Raw genomic sequence first — 23225 nt, forward strand, 5'->3', positions numbered from 1 at the left:
CCTCATGTCATTGTGATGTAAAACATGAATAGGAAACATGAGGACATCAGCTTGTAAGCTATAAGTACATGAACAAACTGTAAATGACTTATGGTTCAAACTAGCCTACCATCTTTTACTATTAGTTCATCTATAGATTCAGCATCAAAAGTAACAAATTCTTGACTTTGACATAATTATGACATTTACGGGTCAATGTGAAGCACTTCTGTTTGAACTGAGGTGGAAAATGGGTGCAGCTACTCTGCTGTATAGGAGGAGGTGTTGTTGCATTGTGCATCTCCCATAGTGGGATTTATAATAAAAGAACACCAGAGGTCTGGACCCTGTTAAAGTGATGAGTATATAACACCATCATAATCTCATGTAAGCTTGTCTACTATGTGCAATGATCACAAAGCAAAGAGCCAAAACAGTGACAGGAAAGCCAGTAGCTGTGCTGAATACAACTTGCAAAAATAAAAAACTGAATCCAAACATCCTCAACGAATCAAGAGTTTATGAAAGGATGGCAGGTGAATGATACAGAAGTAAATATCTGACAGCATTCTAGTAGTTATGCATGTTGTTACTGAATCACTTAAGTTGTAATCACAATAAAACAATCAATTATTTTCCCACGTGAATTTTTCATTGTTGACATAATGCTGATCAGTTTTTATATTGTTTTATGCGACAGAAGAGAAAACACTACAACCACTAGTATGAACATTTCAGGATGGTCCCATAGTCAGTCACGACCCACAGATTGCCACGATCATAGCTCACATGGCTGATGCGAGAGGGCATTGGTAATTTGGTCCAGCTCGTGCCTTGTGGAGTGCTGCTGTCGATGCCTTGTCTGTAGAGAGAAGACATTGATACTTAAATCATTGGATCTGTTTTATTTGTGCAATTGAGGTTTTGGCCTCAGCTCCTCGCCATATTATCTGTCCTGAGTTAAGAGTTGTAAGTCTCATGGTTGCTCGGTCTGGTGATCCAGTGATAATGTTTTTGATTACTTCATGTTCTGTGATTTGGGGGTTTCTCATGGTCTAGTCTGTTGCATTTCTAGCTCCTTTGGTTATTCCTTAGTATTGTTGGTGATTTCTAGTCTTTAGATTTTGTTAATGTTCTGTGTTACATCTAGTTATCTAGGTTTCTATGTTCGTGTATTTCCTGTTTTACTTTGGTAGTCTCATGTCCTGTGTTAGAGTTTTCTGTTTTGCTTCCTTCCTGTCTCGTGTGTCAGATTAGTTCAGCTGTGTCTCTCTTCTGTATTTATTGTGTGTTTTCCTTTGTTCTTTGTCGGGTCGTCTGCATTTCCTCTGCTCTTCTTCACTCCACATTTTCAGGTTTCAGGTTTTCTAGTTCAATGTTTCAAGTTTCATGTTCACCTTTTCCCAGTTTAGGTTTTGTTAGTTTCCTTTGTGCCATTTGTTTTGTAATATTTGTTGCAGCCCTAAATAAAGGCTTGCTTTCTGTTAACATCCACCTCCCTCTCCATTTGTCTGCATTTGGGTCCGCATTCTCTTCTCTCCACGCTGTCTGCCTTAGCAGGCGTGACAGGAAGAGGTAAATATGTTTAACAGATGTGAAAAATGAGATTTCTATGATTTCTTTTAAGTGAACACCTAAATGTATTATAGAGGAGAGACAGATCATTCAAAGAATCCACAACTGAAATCTGAAAATTCTGTAACGAGTTAGCTAGTTACTGAGTTTCTGAGTTACAGAAACTATGATGATTATAAGTAAACATTACTAGTTTTCTTTTTTAGCATTTGACTGGTGATTCTACACATGAACATTTTATGGCTCAGTGATCATTACAATGAAAGTCGCTTCTAGAAAGATTTAAGCAAAAATTGCCTTTGTGAGCAATTTGTTATTCATTTGTGGAGAGGTCATTCTAAGGTTGAAGAGCAAAATAGTGGTTGATCCATTGCATGGATAACAACAGAGAAGTCAAAAACATAATAACCTGATTCAAACAGAGACTGAAAGAGTCAAAGCAAAAAGAAAGAAAGAAGAAAGAACAGAAATACTGCCAGGGCTAGTTAAAATGCTATCAGACTAGATTAAGTGTTTACCTTTGGAAGACAGCTCCTCCTCTATTTACAACAAAGACACTTCCATCAGTCCCAATTTCAACCTTTACTGCATCTCACCATCTCAGCAAATATGGTGAGATGTCTTGATCATACAAATAACAACACAAATGATCATTAAAATAAAAAATAATTTACTGTGAAGTAGATGTTTTGACCCGAGTTCACTCCCCAGCATCCATATTTTGAGCTGCAACTGACATACATTAAAAGCCCAGGCAGGGTTGTCCAGCTCAGGGTGCTCTGTTCCCTGTAGGCTGAGGCAATGGTGCTTTTCAGACAGTGGATGGTGGAGGTGTCAGTAACTCCCACCACCTGACCATCACCTCCAGCATCCACCTGCTGTAAACTCTCACCTGAAGACACACAGAGGTACAGATCATTCATTCTATCAGCTGCTACTGTGCACACTCTACTGTGTTAAGTCTGTGATAAAGCTCACCATTCGCAAAAACAAAGCTGCCAGCTACGTATTTGTAGACCCTGTTGTTGAGGTCAACACCCCTTTTTCTTTTTTTTACACAATTTAGGCAAAGGAGGAAGTTGTGAAAGAGAGAAAATAAAGAAAGAGGCAAATCTCTGTTAGCGGAATTATCGCGGATCGCCCCGTGCATGATAACGCGTTGACACCATGCAGCCCCACGCATATATATATATATGCATATATATATATATGCATATATATATATATGCATACAGTGGAACCCCGACTTACGAAATAAATTCGTTCCAGAGGGTCTTTCGTAAGTCAAATTTTTTGTACGTCGAAGCACCTTTTTCCATCACCTTTTGAGTGAGGCGATGCTGGCTGAAGATGAAGTTCGTGGTGGAGGAGGACCTCGCTCATATTTATCAATAATTTCTCTTTTTGTTTCCATCGAGAGCACTTTATGCTTCTTCTTTTCACTCGAATTACTTGCAGAAAGTTTTTTCGGCCCCATTATGAATGAACGATAGGCTAATTGCAAACAAAAAGCACACAAAATAGCGCACTGCAACAACAATTCGTCTTTCACGTGGAACAGCGAAACGCAAGTACGAAAGCCAAGGGGTTATCACATGATTCGGAAGGCATTGTGGGCATTCTGGACTAAGCCAGCGGATTTCGTTACGCGGGCATTTTGCCGTACCACGGGCAGAAATATTGCCGTTAAGTGCCTTCGTAACTTGAATTTTTCGTTAAATGGGGTCTTCGTAAGCCAGGGTTACACTATGTATATATATATATATATAGTAGGGGTGCAACGATACACAAAATTCACGGTTCGGCTCGGTTCGATACTTTGGTGTCACGGTTTGATATTTTTCCGATACAAAAAATATGTTCATGCCTTTTTAATTTGTCATTTATTAAAATTATAAATATATATTTTAACTCAAAAGTACAGTTTTTAAATTTAATGTTGCTGAAACAACAAAGTAATAAAAAAAGAAATCTATCTGATCGAGAAATCACTCATCTTTGGAAAAGAGAGTTTATTACAGAGAAATGTCTCTTTCCAAAATAAAAGCTATACTATACGCTTCTTCTGGGCTATATTCTCAGCAGCATATTAAACATATCAGGTCCCCATAAGGAGAATCATGTGCTAACGGCTGTCTAAATGACTCGGGTAAAGTTTGTAGCATGCGTGCTTGTTGTTTTTGTCTGCTTCCACTTGTCTTTGCACTAGGATGATGTCGATGTAAATGTGCAGTCATATTCGTTATGTTCCCACTAGTGCTGTCAGCGTTAATCTGAAGTGATGTTAACGCCACAACACGGCAAATCTCCGTTAACGAGCTACCGCGGATCGCCCCGTGCGTGGAGCTGGACGGCGTCAACATGTAAACGAGCTAACTGCGCTAACACACTAGTTCCCACCAATGTAATTGAGCATTGCGTGGCACATCCAACATACTGTTTTACTTTTGTCCATGACACGCTTACCTTCAGGGTCACACGTCACATGAAGACCAAAATAGTTCCAAACGCCAGATCTGAATGAGGGTGGGGGAGGTTCAATTTGCCATGTTGCAAGGAGCTTAGCTTCTGTCTCGCTAGCTTGCCCTGCGCTCAGTGAATCTGCGTTCGACTACTCCGCCTAGGCTGCACTGTTGAGCGCAGATCCACTGAGCACTCAACACAGACAGCATCGTCAGAAGGAAAGTTGATAAAATAAATTAAAAATTTTGTATTGTTCGATACATATGCGTACTGAACCGAAAGCACTGTATCGAACGGTTCAATATCAATACGAGTATTGTTGCACCCCTAATATATATATGTGTGTGTGTGTGTGTGTGTGTGTGTGTGTGTGTGTGTGTGTGTAGGACTGAAACTGAAGGAAATGAAGAAGTGAAAATGTTGTGAAAGCTAACAAAGCCCAAGAAATATCTGATTCATACATTGAGTTTGTGCCAGTTCTGCTTTTGTGCAGAGTATATTTTGTCCTTTTTTTTCCTTCAGTGTTTTCATAAATTGGTGTTCTGTAAGGATTTTGCTATGAATGTTAACAGCTATCTCGCTTGGAAAGATGGCTGAACAAGGTTACTATCATATTTTGGTTTTGGTTATATTTAGGTCCAGGCCTTTGCTGTCATACTGCCACAGATGCCAGACCTCCTCTTTGTAGTTCCTACAATAATGGTGTCATCTGCAGATTTGACAGTGCTGTTACCAGTGTTGGGTAAGTTACTTTAAAATAGTAACTTAGTTACATTACTAGTTACTCGTTACTTTCAAAGTAACTAGTTACTAGGGAAAGTAACTTTGGTTTTACTCTTACTACAATTACAATTCTCTTGTTAATGTGTTGCTTCCATAACTTTGCCAGTCTTCTAGCTTGCTTACTTGCCACAAGTGCACTGCGCACCTACCAATAGAAAGGAAAAGATAATGTGCATATTTCCACGAGAGAAATCCCACGCCTGGACCGTCATTGACTGCTGCCATGATTCTAGCCTACGTCACAGCGTCATGTGCGCCTTTTACATCCAACACAAAAACTGCAGTCGTGATGCTCGTAAATTCTGCCTTCTTAATAGGAAGATGTAGGTAACACCAGACTGCCGATGAGCTGCATACAGGGCTGGACGGGGATAAAAAATCGGCCCGGGCATTTTGACTAGAGACTGGCCTGCCATTATAGGAAAAATCATAAAGCCTTTGAATGAAAACAAACGCTGTTGTGACAGTGATGTACACTGTCTTGATGGTATATATTAGGGGTGCAACGATACTCGTATCGATATCGAACCGTTCGATACAGTGCTTTCGGTTCAGTACGCATATGTATCGAACGATACAACATTTTTAATTTATTTTATCAACTTTCCTTCTGACGATGCTGTCTGTGTTGAGCGCTCAGTGGATCTGCGCTCGACAGTGCAGCCTAGGCGGAGTAGTCGAACACAGATTCACTGAGCGCAGGGCAAGCTAGCTAGACAGAAGTTAAGCTCGTTGCAACATGGCAAATTGAACCTCCCCCACCCTCATTCAGATCTGGCGTTTGGAACTATTTTGGTTTTCATGTGACGTATGACCCTGAAGGTAAGCGCGTCATAGACTAAAGTGAAACAGTATGTTGGATGTGCCAGCAATGCTCAATTGGTGGGAACTAGTGTGTTAGCGCAGTTAGCTCGTTAATGTGTTGACGTCTTCCAGCCCCACTCATGAGGCGATCCGCGGTAGCTCGTTAACGGAGATTTGCCGTGTTGTGACCTTAACGTCATTTCAGATTAACGCTGACAGCACTAGTGGGAACACAACCAATATGACTGCACATTTACTCCGACATCATGCTAGTGCAAAGACAAGTGGAAGCAGACAAAAACAAGCACGCATGCTACAAACTTTACCCGAGTCATTTAGACAGCCGTTAGCACATGATTCTCCTTATGGGGACCTGATATGTTTAATATGCTGCTGAGAATATAGCCCAGAAGAAGCGTATAGTATAGCTTTTATTTTGGAAAGAGACATTTCTCTGTAATAAACTCTCTTTTCCAAAGATGAGTGATTCCTCAATCAGATACAGGGCTCGCAAAATCGCTAGCCCGACGTCCTGGGGCTTTTTTCCAGTCGGGCTACCAAAATCTATCTCTGCCCTGCCCGTCGGCCTATCGTAGGAAGGAAAAATATATGTCAATGCTTTTGCATTCTTTCGGAAATGTAGCTGGGTAATTATGTCATTGGCATCGGCCACTGTCAATATGTGACATACTGAAATCGCGTTTGAATTTGCGCTTGTTTTTTGCTTTCACTTTGCAATCGCGTGAACTGTGTATAGAAAGCGACAGTACTGATTGGTGAGTGATGATAATTTGCGCACCAATTCCTCTGACATCGTCTTATCAATCGTTAGCTTACTATGCAAACATGACAAGTGAAATCTCCTGCAGCTTAAACATGTGAGAGGTTGATCGCGCAGAGAATCGCTGAGCGTTATGTTAGTGCGTGTGTAAAAGCAGCAGGATATATATTTTAGTTCTGCTGAGCCAAATAAGACAGGTCAGGGTGAAGAAGTGACAAAACGGAAAGGTTATGACAAATCAGACTATAAGGCAAAAAGAAAGTGCAGCTTTATGGTTTCATGGACAAAAGAATTTCTGTGGCTGCAATATGACGAGCTAAATAACCAGGGCTGCACATAAGTGGTCCGCAGGTGCGCATTCGCTGTCAAAATAAAAACCCGCACAAGATAAGAAGTTGCAACGAGTGTTTGCGTACATAAGATTTTCAGGAAGAGGACAGACATTTGTTTAAAACTCTTAAAGATGTCGAAGAAGCTCCTTTAAGCAATTACTGTGATGTTCCTCCACCTCCAAAGAAATGTCAGAAGGAGTCCGAACCACAAAAGAAGCACGTATTCTCGGAAAAGTGGTTGCAGGAGGTGAGCTGGCTTCAAACAAATGATGAACGCACAGAGATGTGGTGCAGAATGTGCCGTGAAAATTTAATAAATGACAAATTAATAAAAAGGCATGAACATTTTTTTTGTATCGAAAAAATATCGAACCGTGACACCAAAGTATCGAACCGAACCGAACCGTGAATTTTGTTGTATCGTTGCACCCCTAGTATATATGCATCAATCTATCAATCCTTTGTTGTAAGATTCAGATAATTATTTTTTAAAAGCGAGACATTTTAAATGAGAATAAGAAAGAAAAGTATTTCTTTGTGCCCCCCTCTCCCTGTTAATGCCCCACCTGGCCCCCCTGGCAAAACTTTGCTAGACCCGCCCCTGCACAGTTACCAGCTGTCAGCTACCTAAAAAAGGATCCTGGGGTTATTTGTCTCTCAGAAACAGTTCATAACTTCCCTTCAACTCATTTATGTCACCTAAAAGGTAAACCTGTTTCTCCATCACCTGTTCAGCTCTGATGATTCAGTGAGGACATCTCCTGGTTTCATCTTCATGTTTCCCTCTCACCAGATAACCAAACCGATATCATGACCAGCAGCTTTTTTGCAGCTGTGGCTCCAGCAAACATCAGCTGATGTTAGAAATTAATATTAAATAAATTCTAACAACAGCTGATCAAGCTTAAACGTGCTGCTGTTGTTTAACGCGACATCGGCTGGTTTCCTCTTCTTTTCTAAAGTAAAAACCTATGAAATGAACAGAGTTTAGGGTATCTACTCAAACGATGAGACAATATAGACAAATAAGTTGTAATGAACAAAGGCTTTGTCCTGAAGGGAACATACAGCTTACACATTGTTGTGCTACATCTTTGAGCTAATATTAAACTGAAAACAGTCCAATTTGTAGCCAGAGGACTGAGAAGTAATGCAGACTCTGTTGGCCAAAGGAACAGGCTTGGTACACAGGCAAAAAAACCTTGGAATTAGCTAAATAATGTAGTTATAGTTAAAGACGTATACTGCTACATATACATAGACATATAAATCACAGTTTTTTAAATGCTTGGATGATTATTTTTAAAATCATTACATTACAATCAATCATTACTTAATCATTACAACCTTGTTCAGCCATCTTTCCAAGCGAGATAGCTGTTAACATTCATAGCAAAATCTTTACAGAACACCAATTTATGAAAACACTGAAGGAAAAAAAAGGACAAAATATACTCTGCACAAAAGCAGAACTGGCACAAACACATCGCTCAATGTCCTGAGTCAGATATTTCTTGGGCTTTGTTAGCTTTCACAACATTTTCACTTCTTCATTTCCTTCAGTTTCAGTCCTACACACACACACACACACACACACACACACACACATATATATATATATATATATATATATATATATATATATATATATATATATATATATATATATATATACACATAGTTTAACCCTGGCTTACGAAGTTAGCGGGGTGATGGAAGGTTTGTATGTTTCATGGAAATCATTTTATCTTGGAAGAATCTTCAGAGTCTTTGCTTTGTGGTTGTACTTGAAAAAAATCCCTCTTTCACAACTTTCTCCTTTGCCTAAATTGTGTAAAAAAAAGACAGAAAATCTGTTTCATGTTTCACAATAATTGGTAAATTATAAAATGCACACTCACGCAAACGGTGCAGTGCAGTAGCTCAGCAAACATCCAGTAACACACCCAGAAGAGTCCTGCAGCAGACAGACTCAGGAACAAGATGAAAGCTATCGCAGCCTTGCTGCTAATGCTAAACTACCTGTCAGTCAGTCATGGTAAGTCCAGTTTTTCAAAATAAAACTACACTATCATTTACTATATTTGTTTAAACCAACCAAGAAGCAAATTTCTTTTATCCTTAAAATAAATAAAGGTTCCATTCATATGACTGATGGTTTTTTCTTCATAGGCGGCACTTGCACAGAGGGTCCACAACAGTTTCCTGCTGTACAGATTGATGCTGGACAGGGGAACGTTGTGATGACAGACAGCAACAATTATGCATACTTTCTGCTTGGATCACAGTGGTACAAAATGGGCTCACTCAACCTGAAGCATGTCTCAGTGGGACCTGCAGGAATCTGGGGTGTTGACCTCGACGACAGGGTCTACAAATACGTAGCTGGCAGCTTTGTTTTTGCAAATGGTGAGCTTTATCACAGACTTAACACAGTAGAGTGTGCACAGTAGCAGCTGTTTGAATGAATAATCTGAACCTCTGTGTGTCTTCAGGTGAGAGTTTACAGCAGGTGGATGCTGGAGGTGATGGTCAGGTGGTGGGAGTTACTGACACCTCCACCATCCACTGTCTGAAAAGCACAACTGCCTCAGCCTACAGGGAACAGAGCCCCCTGAGCTGGACAACCCTGCCTGGGCTTTTAATGTATGTCAGTTGCAGCTCAAAATATGGATGCTGGGGAGTGAACTCAGATCAAAACATCTTCTTCACAGTAAATTATTTTTTATTTTAATGATCATTTGTGTTGTTATTTGTATGATCAAGACATCTCACCATATTTGCTTTTCATGACAGAAAGTAACACCGAGCACCTGTGGCATCAGTGGCTGGATACAAGTGGATGGTCTTGCAGTAAAGGTTGAAATTGGGACTGATGGAAGCGTCTTTGTTGTAAATAGAGGAGGAGATGTCTTCCAAAGGTAAACACTTAATCTAGTCTGATAGCATTTTAACTAGCCCTGGCAGTATTTCTGTTCTTTCTTCTTTCTTTCTTTTTGCTTTGACTCTTTCAGTCTCTGTTTGAATCAGGTTATTATGTTTTTGACTCCTCTGTTGTTATCCATGCAATGGATCAACCACTATTTTGCTCTTCAACCTTAGAATGACCTCTCCACAAATGAATAACAAATTGCTCACAAAGGCAATTTTTGCTTAAATCTTTCTAGAAGCGACTTTCATTGTAATGATCACGGAGCCATAAAATGTTCATGTGTAGAATCACCAGTCAAATGCTAAGAAAGAAAACTAGTAATGTTTACTTATAATCATCATAGTTTCTGTACCTCAGAAATTATGCTGCTCTGGTTATCTTTGTCGTTACAGAATTTTCAGATTTCAGTTGTGGATTCTTTGAATGATCTGTCTCTCCTCTATAATACATTTAGGTGTTCACTTAAAAGAAATCATAGAAATCTCATTTTTCACATCTGTTAAACATATTTACCTCTTCCTGTCACGCCTGCTAAGGCAGACGGCGTGGAGAGAAGAGAATGCGGACCTAAATGCAGACAAATGGAGAGGGAGGTGGATGTTAACAGAAAGCAAGCCTTTATTTAGGGCTGCAACAAATATTACAAAACAAATGGCACAAAGGAAACTAACAAAACCTAAACTGGGAAACATAAAACTTGAAACATTGAACTAGAAAACCTGAAACCTGAAAATGTGGAGTGAAGAAGAGCAGAGGAAATGCAGACGACCCGACAAAGAACAAAGGAAAACACACAATAAATACAGAAGAGAGACACAGCTTAACCTAATCTGACACACGAGACAGGAAGGAAGCAAAACAGAAAACTCTAACACAGGACATGAGACTACCAAAGTAAAACAGGAAATACACGAACATAGAAACCTAGATAACTAGATGTAACACAGAACTTTACCAAAATCTAAAGACTAGGAATCACCAACAATACTAAGGAATAACCAAAGGAGCTAGAAATGCAACAGACTAGACCATGAGAAACCCCCAAATCACAGAACATGAAATAATCAAAAACATTATCACTGGATCACCAGACCGAGCAACCATGAGACTTACAACTCTTAACTCAGGATAGACAATATGGCGAGGAGCTGAGGCCAAAACCTCAATTGCACAAATAAAACAGATCCAATGATTTAAGTATCAATGTCTTCTCTCTACAGACAAGGCATCGACAGCAGCACTCCACAAGGCACGAGCTGGACCAAAATACCAATGCCCTCTCGCATCAGCCATGTGAGCTATGATCGTGGCAATCTGTGGGTCGTGACTGACTATGGGACCATCCTGAAATGTTCATACTAGTGGTTGTAGTGTTTTCTCTTCTGTCGCATAAAACAATATAAAAACTGATCAGCATTATGTCAACAATGAAAAATTCACGTGGGAAAATAATTGATTGTTTTATTGTGATTACAACTTAAGTGATTCAGCAACAACATGCATAACTACTAGAATGCTGTCAGATATTTACTTCTGTATCATTCACCTGCCATCCTTTCATAAACTCTTGATTCGTTGAGGATGTTTGGATTCAGATTTTTATTTTTGCAAGTTGTATTCAGCACAGCTACTGGCTTTCCTGTCACTGTTTTGGCTCTTTGCTTTGTGATCATTGCACATAGTAGACAAGCTTACATGAGATTATGATGGTGTTATATACTCATCACTTTAACAGGGTCCAGACCTCTGGTGTTCTTTTATTATAAATCCCACTATGGGAGATGCACAATGCAACAACACCTCCTCCTCCACAGCAGAGTAGCTGCACCCATTTCCCACCTCAGTTCAAACAGAAGTGCTTCACATTGACCCGTAAATGTCATAATTATGTCAAAGTCAAGAATTTGTTACTTTTGATGCTGAATCTATAGATGAACTAATAGTAAAAGATGGTAGGCTAGTTTGAACCATAAGTCATTTACAGTTTGTTCATGTACTTATAGCTTACAAGCTGATGTCCTCATGTTTCCTATTCATGTTTTACATCACAATGACATGAGGCTACATCTGTTCTGCAACATGTAAAAAGTTCTGTTATTGTCTATCCTCCGTGGTAATGGTATAAACCTGAGAACCTTAGTTCAACCTGATCTTGAACTAATGTTATCTTTAGTTCAAGATCAAATTTCCTCATTCACACACTGCAGGCTGTCAGAATGGTTGATTTGGTGTGTCAGTTCTACCATTTGACATCTGATGCTGATGTGATTTGACATCAGTTTCGACAAGCTTTGCCACACTCCTCTAAATAAACTGACAACTATCTAATGTGGTGTCTTGATGCATGCTCAGTCATCCAGGTAAGGAAATGCAGAGAGTTGATTTGATATTAAACAAATATGTAAGACTGCTTTCTTTCATTTGTGCAACATCTCTAAAGTTAGAAATATCCTGTCTCAGAGTGACGCTGAAAAACTAGTTCGTGCATTTATTACTTCCAGGCTGGACGACTGTAATTCATTATTATCAGGAAGTCCTAAAAACTCCCTGAAAAGCCTTCAGCTAATCCAAAATGCTGCGTTGAATGACTGTGTTGAATGCTGAGCTGAAGTCAATAAACAGCATTCTGACATAAGTGTCCTTTTGTCGAGATGGGAGAGAGAAAGGTGAAGAGCAGATGAGATGGCATCATCTGTGAAGCGGTTTTGGTGATCAGCAAACTGTAGCGGGTCCAGATTCAGTGGAAGCTGAGTTTTCATGTGCCTCAATACCAGCCTCTCAAAGCACTTAGTGATGATGGGCGTAAGTGCCACCGCGCCGAGTGTTCTTTGTACTTGTGAAATGTGTGTTGATCTTATCTGCATACTGCCGCTTTGCGTCTTTGATGGCCCATAATAGATCTGGTCTGGCTGCAGTGTAAGCTTCTCTATTTTTGGACTTAAAGGTAGAGTCTCTGATTTTCATCAGGTTGCGTAGCTTTGCAGAGAACCAGGGTTTATGGTTTGCATAGGTGATGACGGTCTTGGAGGCAGTGACATCCTCAATGCATTTGCTGATGTAGCTGGTCACTGAAGTTGTGTACTCCTCCAGGTCCACGGTGTCTGAGTGTGTAGCAGCTTCTCTAAATATATCCCAGTCTGAGCATTCAAAGCAGTCTTGCAAAACAGCTATGGCCCCTTCTGGCCATGTTCTCACCTCTCTGAAGGTTGGTCTGATCCGTTTGTTGATGGGTCTATAGACTGGGGTGAGAAGTATGGAGATGTGGTCTGATTGTCCGATGTGGGGGAGGGGTGAAGCCTTGTATGCATGCTGGATGTTTGTTAGTGGTGCAACAGATCAAAAATCGCACGGTTCGGATCGGATAACGGTTTTAAGTCTCGGATCGGATCAATTTTCGGATCAGCAAAAATAGAAAAAAAAAGACAAAAATTCAACTCGCCATTTATCTATTTAAGTATTTTTTGCCTATTAAAAACATTCAACTGAAGACTCATTCCAGGCACTTATATAAAAACAAATTAAGGTGCAATATGGACATTGTGGACCATGCTGGGCATCCTCTGCATCCTCTGCACACGGCCATAAACAACCAGAGGAGTCTGTTCAGTGACAAGTTGCTTCTCCTAATGTCAAGGACCAGCAGACTTAAAAAGTCCTTTGTCCCACACACCGTTAAACTGTTAAACTCCTTGCTGGAGGGGAGAGGGAGGGGAAACGGGGACAAAGGAGGGGGGAACAAGTAAGCTGTAGTGCCTTTTCACTGTGCAATAGTTTTTGTTAATATCCAACGGTGTAATAGACTCATTTGAAATGTGCCGTTCCCTTGTATTCTTATTCCTATTTATTCTATTTATCCCTTTTGTATACTCTGTATTTATACATGTGAATATGTGGTATATTTCTGCTCACATTCTGCAACTTCTGTCGGCCCACCCGAGGGATAAATAAAGTTTCATCTAATCTAATGTAATCAGTGCAGGGCTTTGTAGCTACCACTCCGCAACGAGTGGTCACGGTCACGTGGCTTTCCGTTGCCCTGGAGGTCCACCCATTTGTAGTTAGAGCAACAGAAGATACCTGGGACAGTTCAGCCATAACTTTAAACTTTTCCTGCTCATACATGCTCGGAACGATCTTGTCACACTGAAGTGGACGCGCAACGAGATATCTTAGCGTGGCTCAAGCACGTTCATCACAGTTTAAACCCCGTATTCCGTTTTGCACAACGGAACACGGCCTCCCGTCTGCAGCTAAACACCTCAATATGTTAGTAATAGCTTTAGCCCGGTCGGATTGGGCAACAAAGTGCTGCTTAAATGCTGCAAACTCCTCTGCTCCACCACTTGGACCGCTAGCGCTGACCGTAACTATCGCTTGACAGACTGACCACGCGCATCATACACATACTTTTTTTTTTTTTTTTCGAATCTTCGGATCACGTGCGTACCGAACCGTGGAGTGGGATCGGATCGGAGTTCGGATCAACTGTGATCCGTTGCACCACTAATGTTTGTATAAACAAGGTCCAACATATTGTCTCCTCTTGTTGCAAAGTTAATGTTCTGGTGAAATTTGGGTAGAACTGATTTAAGTGTGGCGTTGTTAAAATCCCCAGCGACAATGAAGAAGCCATCAGGGTGGGCTGTTTGCAGATCACTGATAATCCTCTAGAGTTCATTGAGTGCTCCACTAGCTTTAGCATTAGTGTTAGCACTAGGTGGGATGTAAACAGCAACGATGCAATTTCATCACAGTAAATTCTCTTGGGATGTAAGACGGCCTGCATCTGACTGCCAAGACCTCCACAAGTTCTGAACAGTGCACAGATACAGTCGCTGCATTCTTTTAAGAGTGTCAGCCTTGAATGGGAAATTACTTGCCAAAGTGACTCACTGTACTCAGGAGATCCAATTGCTACTCTCCGGCAACCATGTTGAGAAGATCAGTCTGTTTTTATTCAAAGCCCCTGAAACACCTCTGGTATTAGGTTATCCGTGGCTACAGCAGCACAACCCCCAAATAGACTGGTCTCACAGCTGCGTGACAGGATGGAGTGGAGTGATCTTCTTCCTGGAGCGTCCCTGCCTACCAAGCGATTGTACAGTATTTCTAAGCCTGAACGCGAGGCCATGGAGCGTTACATCACAGATTCCCTCGCATCAGGTATTATTTGGCCGTCCACGTCTCTTCTCTGGGCGGGATTCTTCTTTGTTAAGAAGAAAGATAAGACCCTGCGCCCCTGCATTGACTTTCGGGGGTTAAATAACATAACTGTCAAGAACAAGTACCCCCTCCCACTGCTGGCGTCCGCGTTTGAGCTCCTGCAGGGTGCCGTTATTTTTTCTAAACTCAACCTCCGCAACGCCTACCATCTGGTCCGCATTCGGGAGGGGGATGAGTGGAAGACTGCGTTTAACACTCACCTGGGGCATTTCGAGTATCTCGTCATGCCATTTGGCCTCACCAACGCTCCAGCGGTTTTTCAGGCCATGGTGAATGATGTCCTTCGGGACTTCATTAATCATTTTGCTTTTGTCTATCTGGATGACATCCTCATTTTCTCCAAATCCCGTGCTGAACACATTAAACACGTGCATCTGGTGCTGCAGCGGCTACTAGCAAATCAATTGTTTGTGAAGGGCGAGAAGTGTGTGCAGTCTGTCTCTTTTTTGGGCTTTATTGTGGAACAGGGGCAACTGAGGGCGGATCCTGCGAAGGTTAAGGCGGTGGTGGAGTGGCCGGAACCCAAGAACCGGAAAGTGGTCCAGAAGTTCCTGGGGTTTGCCAACTTTTACCGACGGTTTATCTGCAACTTCAGTAAAGTGGTGTCCCCTTTAACCCACCTCACCTCTCCCAAACAGCAGTTCCTGTGGTCGCGGCGCAGCAGGCCTTCGACCAGCTGAAACAACTGTTTAATTTTCTGCGCCTGTTCTCATCCAGGCGCACCTTAATCAACCATTCGTAGTGGAGGTGGATGCGTCGGACTCTGGTGTGGGGGCAGTGCTCTCGCAGCGATTGGAAGGTAAATTACATCCGTGTGCCCTCTTCTCCTGTCGTCTGTCTCAGGCCGAGCGCAACTATGACGTAGGGGACCGAGAGCTGCTTGCTATCAAACTGGCCCTTGAGAAGTGGCATCACTGGCTGGAGGGGAGTGAGCACCCCGTTCTCGTTTGGGCAGATCACAAGAACCTGGCCTACCTTCAAGCGGCTAAACACCTCAACGCCAGACAAGCCAGATGGGCCTTGTTTTTCACCCGTTTCGACCTTGTCATCACTTACAGGCCAGGCTCGCGCAACACTAAACCCGACGCCCTCTCACGTCAATTCTCACCGGTGGGGGATGCAGAGGACAGAGACAAACCCATCCTCCCTGCTTCCTGTATCGTCGGGGCAGTCACCTGGGAAATTGAGAGGCTGATCAGAAACGCCCTGCAGCAGGACCCTGACCCTGGGTCTGGACCAGCGGGCCGACAGTATGTCCCTGTGGCCGTTTGGGGCAAGGTGATCCATTGGACACATACACCAAAATTCTCCTGCCATCCGGGTCGACATCGCACCCTTAGCTTCTTCCAGCGTCTGTTTTGGTGGCCCTCCCTCGCCAAGGACGTCCGGGAATATGTGGCTGCCTGCCCTATTTGTGCTCAAAACAAGGTGCCAAGCTCCCCACCGTCAGGCCACCTGCGACCGCTCCCCGTCCCTAAATGCCCATGGTCGCACATTGCCGTGGATTTCGTCACGGGACTGCCGCCGTCAGCAGGTAATACTACCATACTCACAATCATTGACCGCTTCTCCAAGGCAGCACATTTTGTGACCTTGCCCAAACTTCCCTCTGCCTTGGAGACGGCTCAGCTGCTCACACAACTACATGGCATTCCTCAAGATATTGTTTCTGATCGGGGTCCCCAGTTCACCTCCCAGGTGTGGAGGGGATTTTGTTCTGAGCTGGGGGCCCGAGTCAGTTTGTCATCTGGTTTTCACCCTCAGACTAATGGCAAGGCTGAAAGGGCTAACCAGGAGCTGGAAGCGATGTTGTGGTGCGTTGCCTCCTCCAACCAGTCCTCCTGGAGCGAGCAGTTGGCCTGGGTGGAGTATGCCCACAACGCTAGCACCTCGACAGCCACAGGGGTGTCTCCCTTCTAGGCGTCCTTGGGATACCAACCCCCCGCTCCTCTCCGTCACTGAGGGTGAGTTGGCGGTTCCTTCAGTATAACATCACATGCGGCGTTGCCGACGGGCATGGCGGACTACCAGGGCAGCATTACAGAATAAGACCGTCATTGCGTTCCGGTCCCTGTTTACTGTGTCGGGCAGCAGGTATGGCTCTCCTCTAAACACATCCCGCTGCGGACTGAGTCTAAGAAACTTGCTCCTAGATTCGTCGGTCCGTTTCCTGTGCAAGAGGTCCTCAATCCTGTGACTGTGCGTTTGACCCTCCCTCGCACTATGCGTGTTCACAATGTGTTTCATGTGTCTCAGGTGAAACCGGTCCGGACCAGTCCGTTATGCCCTCCTTCCAGGGCCCCGCCACCAGCCTGGATTATCGACGGCGCACCGGCTTACTCCATAACACGTATTATGGATGCTAGGCGTCGCGGTAGGGGCTTTCAATTTTTGGTGGATTGGGAAGGGTACGGTCCGGAAGAGCGCTCTTGGGTGCTGCGGTCCGCGGTTCTTGATGATGGCATGGTGAGAGAATTCCGCTGTCGGCACCCGGACAAGTTTGGTAGGCTCCCGTTAAGGGTGGGATTAATCAACATTCGCCAGCTGCCATGAATTATCCACCATCAGACCCTGATGTATTTAACACGGTGACCAGGCTTCAGTCAGCGCTGGATCATTAGACTAAAATCGTTAGTAGTGTCTTGATCGTGTGCTCTTTCCAACTCGCTTTCGGATTGCTATTTACTCCTTTTTTTGTCTTTCACACCAGGAGGTGGAGAAGAGAACACGGGAGCTGGGTGAATGGACCGCGGGGGCCACGGCCAAGGGATTTCACTGGACTGAAATTGTTTCACTCTGTAAATAAATTCACTGTCTCATTGCAAGGAGATCTGCGCTCGAGTCCGCTTCTTCCACACACCACGACAGTTATGCTGCAACAGGTGTAGGCTGCTGGGGGATTCCCATGATGCATTGAGTTTTTCCTTTCCAGTCACCTTTCTCACTCAGTATGTGTTAATAGACCTCTCTGCATTGAATCATATCTGTTATTAATCTCTTTCTCTCTTTCACAGCATGTCTTTATCCTGTTTTCCTTCTCTCACCCCAACCAGTCACAGCAGATGGCCCCGCCCCTCCCTGAGCCTGGTTCTGCCGGAGGTTTCTTCCTGTTAAAAGGGAGTTTTTCCTTCCCACTGTCGCCAAAGTGCTTGCTCATAGGGGGTCATATGATTGTTGGGTTTTTCTCTGTATCTACTGTACAATATAAAGCGCCTTGAGGCAACTTTTGTTGTGATTTGGCGCTATATAAATAAAATTGAATTGAATTCCATCCAAAGAAATCATTAAAAGCCCCAAATTACCATGACATTCATGCCCATGATCAGGCTGAGCTGGCTGAGCAGAGAAAAGGAGTGTCACAACTAGGGATGGGTATCGTTTAGGTTTTATCCGATACCGGTGCCAAACCGCTACTTTTGAAACGGTGCCGGTGCTTAAACGGTGCTCAAACCGGTGCTTAAAGAATGGAAAACACAAAATTGGTCTAAAAACCTCTCATGTTCAGCTGGGGGGTTTTTTTGTAAAAAGATAACATGTTAGCCTTTTCTGCAGCTATAGGGCATATATGGCATCACTCTTGGCTGGAAGCAGTGCTTAAACAATGGAAAAAACACAAACCTAGTCCAAAACCCTCTCATATTTAACTGTTTTCCAAATTTTCGTTGGTTCTTTTAGCCTTTTTGGGCAGGGTGAAAGGAGTATCTGCCATCAAACAAGAAGACAGCTGCATGTAACTACGACGGTGGTGGTGGTGTTACTTCCTTTGACAGTATCACAGTATCAGCTTAAAGCACTTGTTGCAGGCTGCTGAGTTTGCATATTTTGCTGTGAAGTACAGCCAGACTTTTGACCGCTTCGCCTTGGGCGTTTTTAATCTGTAGCTCTGCTCTAAAAGAACGTACGTACCTGGACCCGCCTACTATCCTCGGAAACGTAAAATGATTGGCTAGAATTCAAAGTGTGTGACATCTCAGGAAAAAAAAGCACCGAAATAAAGCACCGAAATGTGCGCTGCTTTTCGGTCTGGTTACTACCGTTTATGTCAGAACCGGTGCCTATAACAGGGGTCGGCAACCCTAGGCACGCGTGCCGAAGGGTTAACTGATGGCTCGACCATAGCTGGACTGGCCATTGGACATACCAGGCATTTGCTCGGTGGGCCGATGATTTTTTTTTTTTTTTTGAAACGGTATAAACAATGAAAGGTGGTGGATTGGCCAGATGCTGGCTGGTGTGTAAAAATAACTCAGTTGTTTGTTGGTGGCATCGCAGAACTTCCACAGATTCAGTAAAATTAACAAGTGGTGGAGGCCAGCAGGTGGATGAGGGAAAGGGGAGGCAGGAGGAGGAGAGACCCGAGGCAGCCGACGGTCTGAGCGTCAGGTGAACTGAACTTCAGGTAAGAAGTTATGACCTGCAGTCTATCTGGGTCAGATATAAACCAAGTTTAGGTGGAGTTTATTTTCGTTGTGCTGACTTTTTACAGTCAGTTACAACAACTCGTACTGCGTGCTAGCTAGCATGACGGAGTTTCTATACAGCTGGGTGGGTGCTATGATGTTACTGATAGTGAACTTTATTTTATTCATAAGGTTAGTTAGTAGAGTTGCCAACCGTCCCGTAAAAAGACAGAATCGTCTCGTATTCAGAGAAAATAGTACGAGTTTCGTGTTGAGCTGAGAGGACGCAGTTTGTCTCGGACTTCAGCTGTTTCTTCTTCTCTCATTCTCTCCCCTCCCTCTCCTGTTGCTACTTCAACCATAAAACTGATCAATGATCAGCTGATCAGCTTTTCTCTCTTGTTTGTTTATCGCCCACTTTGCGCCAGAAAGAGGAAACCAGATGTCGCACTAAACACCAGCACGTTTGATCAGCTGTTGTTAGAATTTATTTAATATTAATTTCTAGTATCAGCTGATGTTTGCTGGAGCCACAGCTGTAAAGCTGCTGGTCATGATGTCGGTTTGGATATGTGGTGAGAGGGAAACATGAAGATGAAACCAGGAGATGTTTTTACTGAATCATCAGAGCTGAACAGGTGATGGAGAAACAGGTTCACCTTTTAGGTGACATGGATGAGTTGAAGGGAAGTTATGAACTGTTTCTGAGAGACAAATAACCCCAGGATCCTGACAGCTGGTAACTGTGCAGGGGTGGATCTAGCAAAGTTTTGCCAGGGGGTCCAGGTGGGGCATTAACAGGGAAAGGGGGGCACAAAGAAATACTTATTTTTATTTAAAATGTCTGGCTGTTATTAAATAATTATCTGAATCTTACAACCAAAGTTTTTATCTGATGTAAAATGTATAGAAATCATACATATACCAACAAGACTGTACATCACTGTCACAACAGCATTTGTTTTCATTCAAAGGCTTTATGGTTTTCCTATAATACCTGGGGGGCCGGTCTCTAGTCAAGCCCGGGCTGTTTTTTTGTCCCAGTCCAGCCCTGGGCACGACACGCAGTGAATTAATCTGAGAAGGTGCATCAAAAAATAAATGGCTGGGCCAGCGGTGCACATCGCAAATCAGCTCGCATACACACATTAGTTGTGCCGCTTCTTAATGACGGTATCTTAGCTAACAACCCCAACTACCAAATTCAACTTGTAATTGGCTAAAAATAACTTAGAGGGACGTTGTTAGCTTTCCATATTCCGACACTTCAAAAGCTTCAGGAGCTGTCTGCTCAGCGCAGCATCAGCACCACGGAGATACACGAATACATCCGTAGACTCGAGACACAATGCATTTTTGGGACTTTCAGGTGTTTGGACCAATGTTTTATTTTCTGATCAAACCAGAAATCTTTAATGAGCAGCTAGATTTGTCTCGCATTAACTGGCTGAGTTAATGCCAGTTAATGCAACATAGAAGCAGCTGGAATCCACAGCTGTGCGTGTTCATGGAGCTGCATGTTCACCTGCTGGACATCACAACCTGAAAAGTTTAACTGTCTTCAGAACATTGCAGAGGCCTTATTGACAGTATTTAGAATAGATAGAAGAATAGAATAGAATAATCCTTTAATTGTCCCACAAGGGGAAATTTGGTTGTAACAGCAGCCAAAAAGACACATATACAAACAAACAGTACACAGGACACAGAACAGAAACATACACAAATTTTCTTACATATTTACATTAAGGACAATGGTTACTATATACAGAGAGTACTGTACAGTTATTAAATTAAATAAAAATAACTACAGATAAGAGGCAAACCAGGTTGTAGTGCGAATCGGTTAATTAAATTATTGCAGTTACAGCGTTGATGTAAACATCTATGTTTGTTGGGAGCAGTTCAGATTGTACAGTCTGACAGCTGCAGGGAGGAAGGACCTGCAGAAACACTCCTTCATGCATCGAGGATGCAGCAGTCTGTCACTGAAGGAGCTCTGCAGTTCAGCAACATCTACATGCATGGGGTGGGAGACTCTGTCCATCAGAGATGTTATTTTGGCCAGAGTCCTTCTGTCTCCCACCACCTGCACTGGGTCCAGGGTGCATCCCAGAACAGAGCCTTCCTGATGAGTTTGTCCAACCTCTTCCTCTCAGCTGCCGATAAACTGCTGCTCCAACATACCACACTGCTGTAAAAAATGACAGATGCCACCACAGAGTCATAGAAGGTCTTTAAAAGCGCTCCCTGGACTCCAAATGACCTCAGCCGCCTCAGCAGGTAGAGTCTGCTCTGACCCTTCCTGTAAAGAGCATCAGTGTTGTGGCTCCAGTCCAGTTTATTATTCAGGTGAACACCCAGGTACCTATAAGAGTCCACTATCTCAATGTCCACTCCCTGGATGTTCACCGGTGTCAGTGTGGTGGGTCTGCGTCTCCGGAAGTCCACCACCAACTCCTTGGTTTTCCCGGCGTTGATCAGCAGGTGGTTCTGCTGACACCAGTCAACAAAGTCCAGAGTCCACTGTCTGTACTCTGAGTCGTCCTCACCTGTGATGAGGCCGACTATGGCAGAGTCGTCAGAGAACTTCTGTAGGAGGCAGCGTGGGGAGTTGATGGAGAAGTCTGCAGTGTAGAGGGTGAAGAGGAACGTGCCAGCACAGTTCCCTGTGGGGCCCCCATACTGCAGACCAGCGTGTCAGAGACACAGCCCTGTGACCTCACATACTGTGGACGTTCTGTGAGGTAGTCCAGTATCCACTGGGACATGTGGTGGTCCACTCTCGATAGCTCCAGCTTATCTCTCAGAAGTCGTGGATGGTGTTAAAAGCACTGGAGAAATCAAAGAACATGATCCTCACAGTGCTTCCAGGCTTCTCCAGGTGAGTCAGAGCTCGGTGCAGGAGGTAGATGATGGCGTCCTCCACCCCAATGCCAGGCTGGTAAGCAAACTGTAGCGGATCCAATGAAGACCTCACCAGGGGGCGCAGATGGTTTAGAACCGACCTCTCGAGGGTCTTCATCAGATGCGATGTCAGGGCTACCGGCCTGTAGCTGCTGAGGTCCTTGGGATGGGAGGTCTTTGGTACCGGTACCACACAGGAGGTCTTCCACAGCTGTGGTATTTTCCCCAGTGACAGGCTCAGGTTGAACAGATAACCTAGGATGCCACACAGTTCATCTGCGCAGCATCTCAGGAGCCTGGAGCTGACGCCATCTGGACCTGCAGCCTTCCGCACCTTGATCTTGCGAAGCTCGTTCCTCACTTGAAGTGCTGAGATAGGGGGGAGGGGGGTGTATGTTGGAGTCCACAGAAGCCGGGGGTGGGTGTAATGACTGGGAGCTGGGACGTGTGAAGCTGAGAGGTGTGAAGTCCTGAGATGAAGGACAGGCAGTCCCTGAAGATGAAGGAGTTTGCTGCAGGGGATGGATCATCCATCCATCCATTCGCTTCCGCTTCTCCTTTTCAGGGTTGCGGGGGGCGCTGGAGCCTATCCCAGCTGTCATAGGGCGAGAGGCGGGGTACACCCTGGACAGGTCGCCAGTCTGTCGCAGGGCCAACACACAGGGACAGACAACCATTCACGCTCACATTCACTCGCACATTCACACCTAATGCCAATTTGGATTTTCCAATTAACCTATCCCCACAAGCTGCATGTCTTTGGATGGTGGGAGGAAGCCGGAGTACCCGGAGGGAACCCACGCAAACACGGGGAGAACATGCAAACTCCACACAGAAAGACCCCGGCCTGATGTTGGAATTGAACTCAGGACCTTCTTGCTGTGCGGCAACAGTGCTAACCACCGTGCCACCATGCTGCCTGTTTGATCAAACCTATTAAAATATTTATTTAGGTCATTCACCCACCCCAAGTCTCCTGCAGCCTGGGGGGTTGGTTTTTATCCTGAGATTGTCTTCAGGCTGTTCCAAACCCCTCTGATGTTGTC

At 43.8% G+C, this 23225-nt stretch overlaps 1 protein-coding gene and 2 pseudogenes across 2 annotated transcripts; 1 reads left to right on the plus strand and 2 right to left on the minus strand.

Moving 5' to 3' along the window:
* Positions 1 to 484: 484 nt before the first annotated feature.
* LOC148098009 (fish-egg lectin-like) lies at positions 485 to 2968 on the minus strand (annotated as a pseudogene). The gene is made up of 5 exons (XR_015716633.1): positions 2877 to 2968; positions 2533 to 2600; positions 2194 to 2446; positions 2073 to 2153; positions 485 to 841 (listed from the first exon to the last, which is right to left on the minus strand). The product of XR_015716633.1 is annotated as a fish-egg lectin-like (transcript).
* Positions 2969 to 8643: 5675 nt separating this feature from the next.
* LOC102797793 (fish-egg lectin-like) lies at positions 8644 to 11233 on the plus strand. Its single transcript, XM_087830540.1, has 5 exons — positions 8644 to 8755; positions 8890 to 9126; positions 9213 to 9430; positions 9514 to 9638; positions 10870 to 11233. The coding sequence occupies exons 1-5, from the start codon at positions 8701 to 8703 to the stop codon at positions 11009 to 11011; spliced, it is 777 nt and encodes a 258-aa protein (XP_087686666.1). The 5' UTR covers positions 8644 to 8700; the 3' UTR covers positions 11012 to 11233.
* Positions 11234 to 16827: 5594 nt separating this feature from the next.
* LOC148098010 (uncharacterized) lies at positions 16828 to 22713 on the minus strand (annotated as a pseudogene).
* Positions 22714 to 23225: the final 512 nt, after the last annotated feature.

The sequence above is a fragment of the Neolamprologus brichardi genome, chromosome 17, assembly GCF_056152115.1.
Source record: "Neolamprologus brichardi isolate AB-2024 chromosome 17, ASM5615211v1, whole genome shotgun sequence".
Lineage (NCBI taxonomy): Eukaryota > Metazoa > Chordata > Actinopteri > Cichliformes > Cichlidae > Neolamprologus > Neolamprologus brichardi.